The sequence below is a fragment of the Magallana gigas genome, chromosome 8, assembly GCF_963853765.1.
Source record: "Magallana gigas chromosome 8, xbMagGiga1.1, whole genome shotgun sequence".
In the NCBI taxonomy this organism is placed as follows: Eukaryota; Metazoa; Mollusca; class Bivalvia; order Ostreida; family Ostreidae; genus Magallana; species Magallana gigas.
In genome coordinates, this window is record NC_088860.1 from 40,576,432 (window position 1) to 40,587,998 (window position 11,567).

The 11,567-nt window shown below is 34.4% G+C and overlaps 1 protein-coding gene across 1 annotated transcript; it reads left to right on the plus strand.

Moving 5' to 3' along the window:
* Positions 1-10,564: 10,564 nt before the first annotated feature.
* LOC136270999 (putative nuclease HARBI1) lies at positions 10,565-11,200 on the plus strand. The gene has a single exon (XM_066070058.1). The coding sequence runs from the start codon at positions 10,565-10,567 to the stop codon at positions 11,198-11,200; it is 636 nt and encodes a 211-aa protein (XP_065926130.1).
* The last annotated feature ends 367 nt before the right edge of the window (positions 11,201-11,567 follow it).

Below are 11,567 nucleotides of genomic sequence, written 5' to 3' on the forward strand. Positions count from 1 at the left end.
AATTTGTTGTTGTTTCAGCCGTCCATATCTGTGAACCGTCGAGAAACATAATTATGACACTGTCAATACAACTCAATTCTTATAACCGCATTTATATATATTGAAAATCATTTTTTCGGTTATGTAACTTATTTAAGAATATTTTATCAAATTTTTGACATTTTAAACAGAAAAATAATATGGATAGAAGTTAGTCTATGTTGTTTTACGAATCAGGGAGACAATAATAAACTTTAATCAACGTAATTGTATTGGGAACAATATGAATTCATTTGTTCATAAGAAAATCGTTTTATTCGTGTTTTAAAATTATAATAATGGCGGATTTTGATTCATTTTTCAATTTTTGTTTCAAGATATTTTGTTTTAAAAGAACGTTAGAATCACAGTTGAAGATAATGATTCTTCTATATTGCTATGAGCTATAAACCTACGCTTCTTATTGTTAATAAGCTTGATTACCCATTAAAACATGTGCATCAATTGTGAATGATATCGTAATGATCATCGTATGACGATTACATGTATATAATTTTGAAAAGTGAAACTATTACACAATTATAAAAAAGTTACAAGTGTTAGCGAATCTATCCACTCTCATAATTCAATGTCTTGCATACATATTTATTTACTCCAAATTAGTTTTTTTTTTCATTTAAGATCATGACAACATGCTTTTATTATAACATGATTTTATCTGGGTTAGATATTATTTATGAGGTTAATTTCAAATTATAAGGAATAAGAATCTTAAATCTGATATGATATATGTCTACATGCAACTTGGTCAATTCAAGAATGTTCCTGTAAATCCTGAGAACATTTTATGGTATATCGTACCGATGTTTAACTCATTTTGAATTTTGACATGGTCTCCTGGTTTGAGCCGAACAATTACTGTCCTGCTAATTTGGATTAGTGGGTTTCCATTGTATCCACTAGAAGACACGTGGAGTTTACCGACTACGTTTTTGTTGACTTTCATATGTACATGTAACCAAATCCCAGGTTGGGATAAAGAGTCGACAACAAACATGTAGGTTCCTGCCACAGGACACGTGAACACTCCCGTTCTGTCGTCATATTCGTTCCCTTCATTTGTGAGTACTTCGTCATATTTCACCGTTTGTCCAGCTCCAAGCTTGAGTTCCTTCGAACTTCAGCTGACAGAAAAGCTGACTCGCCGCAATGTGTTGGAAGAATCTTAAACAAAACACATAATTAGAATCAGCTGAGATTTGATTAACATTTATAGAATGACTTTTTAATTAGATTTAATCTTTGACTTACAGTTATCTGAAGACAGTTGAATCAGTTGTCTTGGGGCTGAAGAATCCAGGGTAACCGTTGCCTTGGCGTTATCGAAAATTAACGACTTCAAAAAAACAACCTTTGTCCGTGTGTCTGTCTTTGACTTGTTTCCGGCGTAAGCTGCACCACGTAAACTGAACGACAACGCTAACAACAAATTCAGCAACATTTTCTTGAATTTCTGAGTAAACAGTAGATACAAGTAAGCTTTCCTCTGTTAATTTATATAAGTACTGATACAACACATGTCACGCCATATTATCATGCAATTACCACATTAACATCTCATACAGTATACCCTAGAACTGAAATAAAAAGGATCACACGCAATTTCAAAGACTTTGAATAGATTTCAAAAAATGACATTTTTAGTTTAATAACAACCATCTCATTTATGTTTAATATCTAATGTATTCAACTAAAATGATCAGATGCACGTCTATCTACAATTTTCATGAGTTTTTATTTGCATGCATCTTATATGGAATTGTTAAATAGATTATATTCAAACTTGTGAAAAAAGTTTTTGAATTATATAGATACAAGTAATATTTCAGTTTCGTTTTGAAGTTAAAATCTTAAACTCTAAGCTATACACGCTATACTTTGCATCAATTATGAATGACGGTGAAAACGCACACGTTTATGTTTACTTATACTCACTTAATGCTGTGAATTACGCTGAATTTGATCGCGTGAACTATTGTTGTAATTAACATTGTCATTTGCTATAATTGTTATAATTTAATAATTTTACACTATTTATTGGCATGTCTTTCTCTTGTAATAAAAATAATATGTCATGTACTTGTCTGTTCTGGACTCTGAATTATAATAAATGATCTGTATCTTTATTATAAGACTGAAATATTGATAAATTTGATAATACTTAATAATAATAATAATAATAATAATATGTTTGTTTTGTTTGAGACAGTTCAATTAGAAAAACATCTCGCCAAAACAAACATCTAATTATTTTAGCCAATTATGGGGCCCTCTAAAGGGGTACAGGTATAGTTTACCTGTGTACACCTGTATTTCTTGATAAATTTTTAAAGCATAAATTCATCAAAATTAAAACATGTTTCTATTAAGTAATTTTTTTCAAAGCACAAACAATTATGCAGTTTTTTTGTTATTTCTTTATTCAAATAACAATGTATAGACATGCATGTCTTCGGGCTTGGGCCGATACCAACCGCTCGGGCTGATACCAGAGCCGAGATCAAAACAACAGTGTGATATTCTATAAGTAACAAAGCACCAATATGTCAATTGTAACAACTTGGTAGCATGCATAATTGATAAATATTTTGAAATTGTATTATTTACACAAAGTACTGCTCTAATTAATAGCACTATCAGTCACCGTCACTAAATCTTTATCCAAAATGTAATAGTTCAGATGTGGTGTCATTAGGTCGATGATGCCGTCTTGATATCTATTTCTAAGCATCTGTAGTTTCCTCTTAAGTGTTGCATATTTCTTGGATAAAGGGCTTACGGTTCCTCCTGCTCTTCTCTAGAATTTTTTGGTGTTCTATGTGTCCTTGAAGATCTTGCTGACTGCGTATATGTTGGGGTGAGCGTGCTGAACCATCCTCTTCCATTTTCCATGCCAACCTTCTAAACTGTTCTTGGTGCGTGGTCCATCGCTGCCAAACTTGTTCTACAAAGGTTTGTCACCATTACCCCACTGCTCTGTCACGTAATATGTGAACGTCTCTGTCAGGTCAGTTTCACCTCCGTCTTCCAGGGCTCAAAACAAGACGTCCTCAATGCTGTCTATGGGAACAAGGGGGAGAACTATAGCTCTTCTTATCAATTTCCTCATGTTATCGTCTTCTTTGAAGAATTCTGCTGTACCTAACTCCATACTGCTTGGGTAAAGTGGAAAAAACATCCTTTGGTTGTGATGCAAGGAAACACTTCTCAGATAGAGTTGTGGACTGTGGTCTCAAAATCTGCTATGGCACTGGACGGTGACAATTGGAGGCTAAGGTCGTTGAATTTGTCGTGTAGGAGTGTGAAGAATCTGATGTAAATCCGTTGACTGTTTCCGGGTATTAGTGCGTATACTACATGTGTCATCGGGTCATCAATCAAAATGAGGACGGTGAAAATCTGATTGAAAAGGCCGGGGATAGAGAGTGCAACATTAACTCTAAATGTAATATTTAACAAAGTAATAAACAAGAAATAATATCAAAACAAATAAAAATGAACAAATAATTTCCATATAAACTCCTTTTCAATTATGGTCTTCTCGCCGCCTTTACTGTAACCTCCTTCAGTCTTGTTTTACAGAAACAATGTGTTGAAATTGTTTCTGTTCTCAAATATAAAAACGTAAACCGTTGCTATACGTTTTATATCTTACCATGTGTTTCTTGCTAAAGCAGCGGTTTATCTGCATTGCCGTTGACATCCAAAATAAGAACATGTTTTGCGGGCGGGTCTCTGCAGTATGCACAAGCTAAATTATCACATTCTTCAAATTCTGTGTAGTCACAAAGAGTACATTTATCATGCTCTCGTCCTTTTCTATCGACCTCCATCAGAGTTGTCTCACTGGATATGAAATATGCAATGTAATTGCGGTTTTTAACGACTATTTTTTTCGGAAATATCTGTGAGTAGCAAAAGCAGTACCCCTAACCTAGATATTGCAACAAAGTTAAACGTACGTATTTTTCTTGCTTTTAGTATAAAAATTTTGAATTCACTTAAAGAAATATTAAACTACAAACTGTTTTCTGACTGCGACTCGAATTTTCTAAGTTGTATGGACATGAAAGAGGCTCACGATGCATCAACAGATTTTGGAGAACCCAAAGAAGAAGAGAAGGATAAAAAATTTAAAACGGACGTTACATTAGAAGAGGTCAATTTAACGGGAGGAAATACGAATTAGGCTTGTTAGAGAACCTGGAAAAAGTTAACCAAAAGAGAAGTACGATATAATGCTTTATCAAAAGTTACACTAACTTAAAAATAAATTTGAATGTTTGCAGTTGAAGGTGAAATGTAATTCCGTGTACCTTTAGATAAGGAAGTCTTCACAGACATGTAGATGATTGACTTCATTCAAAAAGCCATTAAGTTTTCTTAAAATAATTATTTAAAATGTATGAAATTTTCCTTTTTTATTGTTTTTGGGTTTTTTTGATAGAGAGTATGTCAATATGGAAGAATGTCTATCTTATGAGAGAGATAACGTCTGTAGAAAATAATCTCACTTTGTTTCTGATAACTTACAATTATTAAGGCATGTAGCAACAAGGGAGGCGGAACTGAGCACCCATTTTATGCTGATAGGCGACTTTTATTTAAATTCAAATGTTTAAAGATGAATTTGAATGGAACAAACTGAACCCCAACTTTAACCGATAATATCTAGTACTTTGATTTATTGTTACCTCTGTTTATATGGTTATGTAACTCATCCCCAGCATGTGGCCGAGGAGAGCCATCCAGCGTGGATTGGCTACCGAATTGCGGTGATGTAATACACAAGTAGTTATGTCATACAATGTATCGGACTCTAGGAACCACTATGCTTAACTAAACATTTTGTGTTTTATTATGATTTACTTAATATGGTCTTCGATCCGACAGGAACTACAAACGTAGTTAACATTTAACATACAATGGTTACATGTGCAATGATTGGCGGTGGGATTATAAAAGAATTATGGATTCTGTGGTCATTACAAATATAAAAAGTTTAAAAAATAATAAGTTAGTATAATGCTTGTGTAAATGCTATGGCATGATCTTGAACTGAAATATATTTGCATTCGACCGAGTTAAGAGCACATATTGGTTAGTACATGTGTATACCCACCGCATGTTAAAGAAAATTTGCACGTAGACTTTAGACTCAATGAAATCATTGAATGTTTCTGAAGCTTAAAGCAAAATTTATGCATACAGACCCTTGTATCATTATGCAGCGATTATTGGTTTACACATCCAATTTATGGATTTATGCCGAATTTTATTTGTATTTGATAACCCATTCAAAAAACTGAGTGCAGAAAATTGTTCACTACTTTAGTCGCAAATGCAAACCATGCTGATACTTTTGCGAAAAAAATCGGGGAAAAAATCCTAAAATAATTTATGAAATTTATGAAATTCGAATGATAATAAATTTCCGATAGAGATCTTATATATCCTATTAACATTTTTAGATGAACCAAAATAATAATTAGAATCTGACTTAGCTTACTAAAACATGGGTCTTTTAATAACATTTTCTAAACTACATGCAATTTCATAGAACTGATTTACTGCGTATCAGTGTAAAGAATCTGATAGAGCTTGTTTCAGATTAATTAGAGTCGGTTTTTGATGTCAGTCTTGTTTACACTAAACGCTCGTTTAATCAGTCGAACGACGATGCCTTGTCGGCATCAATGTCACTAATACACTTATGCATGCGAATGCACTGAACCATATGCTTAAAGATAAACTTAAAATACTTACGTCCTAAATATTTTAAAAAATATATTATTAATTTGATAAATTTAAACAGGTTAATCCGGTATTGGTCTCTCTTGGCCAAACTATGTACAGTGGTTGTGCAAACATGGCCAATGCAAAAATTTCCATGGAAACTGTATGAAAACCTTTGTCACTTTTACCTGGAAAGATATAACGTCTCCCTCCAAGTCCCCATCTCTCTCTCTCTCTCTCTCTCTCTCTCTCTCTCTCCTAGATTTACTACTTTCAAATACTTTTTCAACAAAAAGACAGAAACCAATACCTCAAAAGTCGGGCACGTGCTCTACTGAAATGGATACGGTGTTTCTAAAATGTAGGATGCTTTAATTAGTTTAATCGGGTATGGGAGGTGAGAGGGGGTACCTGCGAGACCTAATGTATGGCTTAAACTGTTGAAACGTAGCATGAATTTTAATGTTGATAGTTTGCTGATTTAATCATATGAGCTCTTTGATTGTATTAAAATAAACAAACATTTTACACAGATCAAAGTTTGATTAAAAACTGTTAATTAATCATGAACAATTATTAATTGACCTAGTCTATTACCAATTCTCTCTGTCAATTAAAATCTCGTATAATACATAACATTTAAAAAACAGGCATTCGCCAGTCGTTCTTTTTCGCCTCGCAAATGCAACGGAAGACCTTTTCGTTGCTGTGCAACGAGCTTTGCTCTAGTTAATTTTCCAATTCTGTTTTCTTTTTTTTACGTTGAGGCCATGGAAAATAAGATCGGTAAGTTGATACATCTTGGAACTCATAATATATAGAGCTCCAAAAGTATGTTTTACTGATCTATTTATAGATTGCTTATGAATTGTCAAATGTTCGAATGTATGAAATCAATTTTTTTTGGGCGAATTTTATAATATTTTAATAGAGTTTCATATTCTAAATTTTTCAAGGAGAAACATGAATTATTGTTTATGTGTGTTATGTCACCCGTGGTCCTCTTGTCTATACCCTAGTCATAAGCTATACTAAGCAATGTTCAAATCATATATTATAATCAAATCTAAAAGAACAAAGAACCTGTCGGCTGCCCTCAATATAGGACGAAATTTTTGTTTTTTGGTATATTCGCGAGGAAGTTAACATGTCCCCTCTTTATTGTCAACACATGTCAGGCGTAAGAAAAGTTGCGCTTGCGTAAAAAATTTGAGTACTCACTTTACTGCTTCATTGACCATATTTGTATTGGTGTTGATTTTTTATTCACTCAAATCATTCCAGATACAGATGCATAATAAGAACAAATGAAATTATATTTATATATGTATGAAATATATGTGAATTGGTAAAAATAAACTACAGTACATTTGATTATGAAGATTTGATCACAAAATGCATTCAAAACAAGAGGCCCACGGGTTACATCGCTCACCAGAGCAACAATAGGCATGATAAAATCAGCTTATGGAGTCATAATACAAAATATTTGGACAATGTGATATAAAACATATATATCCTATACAAAAAAATATGTTTCCCCCCTGGATATTCTTATATTTATAATTAAGTCCCTTTTCTAACAGGATTTTATAGTCATATCACATTCAGCATTGCAGTTCTCAAAAAGACCCTTAACAATAATTATTGTTATTATACAGGATATAAACCTACATCAAACTCTGAACCCCTTGTGAGGCCAATTAATTGTCCAGGGGCCAAAGTTTAATAAACAATTTTAAAGAATCAGCAATATATAAAAAATTCTTGCATATAAGTAAAAGCATATATAATAATATTTCAGTTTTGTGAATAATTAAAATGTTTTCCTTTGTACAACTGAATCCCCAGTGTGGCCCCATACTACTCCTAAAGATTGTGATTTGAACAGAATTGAATCTACATTATTGGAAGTTGCTTTCACTAAAGTAACATCTTTTGTAGGCAAATTTTTTTTTATTAGAAAAAGATTTAAAGATTTTTAAAAATTTTCTATATTCCTATGTAAAAATTTCCCCCCCCCCCTTGTGACCCCATCCTATCCCCCCCCCCCCCCGAATCATGATTTGAATAAACTTAAAATCTCACTACCTGACTATGCTTCCAAACATGATATTCGACAATGATTCTACACTACCTGAGGATGCTTCTATACACGTTTCAGCTTTCCTGGCCTAATGGTTTTAGGAAAAAGATTTTTTTTTTTAAGATTTTGAGATGTAAAAATTTAAATCCCCCATTGTGGCCCCACTCTACCCCGAAAGGTCATGATTTTCATAACTTTGAATCTACACTACCTGTGGATGCTTCTGTATAAGTTTCAGCTCTCCTGGCCTAATGGTTTTGAGAAAAAGATTTTAAAAGATTAAAAGATTTTAAGATTAAAAAATTTTGAATTTCCCATTGTGGCTTCACCCTACCCTCGGGAGTCATGACTTTCACGACCTTGAATCTACACTACCTGTCAATGCTTCCATATAAGTTTTAGCTTTCCTGGCCAAATGGTTCTTGGGAAGAAGGTCTTTAAATATTCATTCTATATATTCTTATGTAAAAATTTGACCCCCCTATTGTGGCCCCACCCTACCCCCGAGGGTCATGATTTTCACAACCTTGACTTTACGCCAGCTAAGGATGCTTCCACATAAGTTTCAACTTTCCTTGCCAAATGGTTCTTGAGAAGAATATTTTTAAAGATTTACTCTATGTACATTTATTCCTATGTAAAAAGTAACCCCCCCCCCAATGTGGCCCCACCCTATCCCTGAGGGTCGTGATTTTCATAACTTTGAATCTACACTACCTGAGGATGCTTCGACAAAAGTTTCAGATTTCCTAGCCTATAATGGTTCAAGAGAGGAAGATTTTTGAAAATTTCTCAAACATTTTCAATAATTCCTAATTAGCTACCTTTGCAAAAGGGCGTGGCCCTTAATTTTCACAACTGTGAATCCCATTAGCCTAAGGATGCTTTGTGCCAAGTTTGGTTGAAATTGGTTCCGTGGTTCTTGAGAAGATGTTGAAATGTGAAAAGTTTACAGACAGACAGATAGACGGATGACAGACAAAATGTAATCAGAGGCGTGTTCAGCAGAGCGAGCGCTTGCGATTGTTCGCGTGCACCCGCAACTGAACGGTGATGTTCGCCATAGTGCTTGCTAGCGCTCGCGAACTTGCTTGTAACGTAGTTCGCCGAAAATTCCAATATAGACCAATCCACACTTTACAAAATTTATGTCCCTTGGCCGCCATCTTTGGGGAAAAACCCATATATTTCTCACAGTAGCCTTTGTAGTTTAGAGGGTTGTAACTTCGTGATTTGACATTATAAATCGGTTTCCTCTGTGAATTTTGATTGCCCCAAGTTGGGGCAACCCTTACATCGAAGCAATAAATTAAATTCTAAGAGGTTTCTTCACAGGACGCCCATATATTTGGTTGCATAATGAAGGGAAAAGTTTTTTTTTACCTTTTGACCTTTGGGTTAATCTTGCAAAGGGGAACAACTTTTGCAAAGTGTGGATTGGACTATGGCGTCGGGTGTATCGAGATGTACATTTACGATTGTTGGTTTTCTTAAAAAACCTTCTAATGCAAAAACAGTCTATGTTTTATTCCGGAATTTGCACATCCTTTTAGGTTTAGATTTATACATGTTCCTAGGAGTCAGAAAATTTACAAATGGGCATATTTGCTGCAAGGAAATGAGAAGTGACAATTTTTTCTACTTTTTGTGTAATTTTTATAATCATAGATGGGCATAAGTGGTTTGTCTGTCATATCTCTCTCTCTCTCTCTCTCTCTCTCTCTCTCTCTCTCTCTCTCTCTCTCTCTCTCTCTCTCTCTCTCTCTCTCTCTCTCGCCTCCTTCTCTATAAAACAATGGCTTCCAGTGAACACCAAGATCTTGAAGGCTCCAGCTCCAGAATTTCGAAGTAAGATGCAAATGAAAATGAAATGTAAACACTGGTAAACAAAGCAAACAAAAATGAGGATTATACATGTATGTTAAAGAAAAAATATATTTGAAATTGGTTATGTGATGACTATTACAATATTTTAATTTCAATAACACTTCTTTTGCTTGGTGCATGGAGATCCATATAATCCCTATCCATATTTCCTTATCTTAATGCATGTTCCCTTTCATCCTCCTTCCTTTTCCCTATCACAAATCCCTTGTGTGTTGCTTATAACTGTCTTATATGAGAGTCTATGGTTTCAAATCCCATCACTACTTTTGTACATAGATTTTTGCAGTAGTGAATATAATGGACAGATTCACATTTTCTTGCCAACCACCTTACACTCTTGGTTTTTTTCCTCTATGATTTTGTCATTAAACTGGAAGTACCGGTATTTTTTATGTAGGCTATTCCTTGTGAATAGTTGTGTCATTTATATAATATGTAGTACTTTGGGGTGAATATGTATCATTTTTATTTCAAATGCCATAACACAGTACATCTAGTTCTGAATGTATAAGAAAAAGCATTTTGCCAAATTAATTGAACTGGTTTGTTTTTCAGGAGCTCATGAATATCATTGGACCGAAATTTGAATCCATAAGAAGTGTTTCCTTGGAGAGTAGAACTCTAGCTTGTATTTGGTTTCTTGGAAACACGAAAACATTTCGAAGTGTGGCAGACCGCTTTGACATTTTATTTTAGGTCAATTTAAGACTGTATTTAAAGATCATGAGATGCTCAAATCTCTAATATCGTGGCCTACAACTGATGATCAGCGGAACATGTTAGAAGAATCATTTGCAGAGAGGGCAGGGTTCCCTAATGTACCCGGTAGCGGGGGCCATTGATGGGACGTATGTTCCAATCAGCGGACCTTCTGCATTTAGGGAATCCTATATTTGCAGAAAAGGTTTCCAAGCAATGCATTTACAAGCAGTCTGTGGGCCTGATTTAAAGTTTTTGGATGTCTTCTGTGGATACCCTGGATCAGTTCATGATGCCAGGGTATACAGAAACAGTCCTCTTTTTCAAGAGGATCAGGTATTGCCACCTAAATTTCATATTTTAAGTGACTCTGCATACCCCATGTCAATAAACTTGATGACTCCCTATGGTGACAATGATCACCTTACCCTTGAGGAGAAAAAATACAACAGTGCCCACAGCTCCACAAGAGTGGACATAGAGCGGGCCTTTGGTCTTCTTAAGGGTAAGTTTAGGAAGCTCAAGTTTCTTGACATGAGGAATGTAGAGGACATTCCCTGTACAATTGTAACCTGCTGTGCATTACACAACTTTATTTTAATGAATGAGAGTCTCGATGAGAGTGAAGTTGTTTTGGAAGATGTAGATGTAGATGAGAGGATACAGAGTGAAAATGTGCAGTGTGAAAATGAAGCGAGAGTGGTTATTACAGGACAGGAGAAAAGAAGAAGTATCATGCATCTTTTGATGTGAAGTACCTGTAGTTGTTTGTACTTGTAAGTACATGTATAAGTTCAGGAGAATGTTACATGTTATTGTATATTTAATTGAAGAGAAAGACTGGTATGAATAACATACATTAAGTATTTATGTGAAATAATAAAACATCTGAGATGACAAGTTATTTGCATTAATAAAACATGCAGGTGAAAATAATTTATTGACTTGACGGACAATGGATAGTCAAATAAATTACCCATGAAATATGGCATAAGGGACCTCACTACATCAAGGCTTATACTTTTCATGACATTTCATCACAAGATGGTAATCCCCTGCACCATCTGCATGAGCACGTTTTTGAAAAAGTAAGTTTAGCAATAAAATATATTCATTGAGT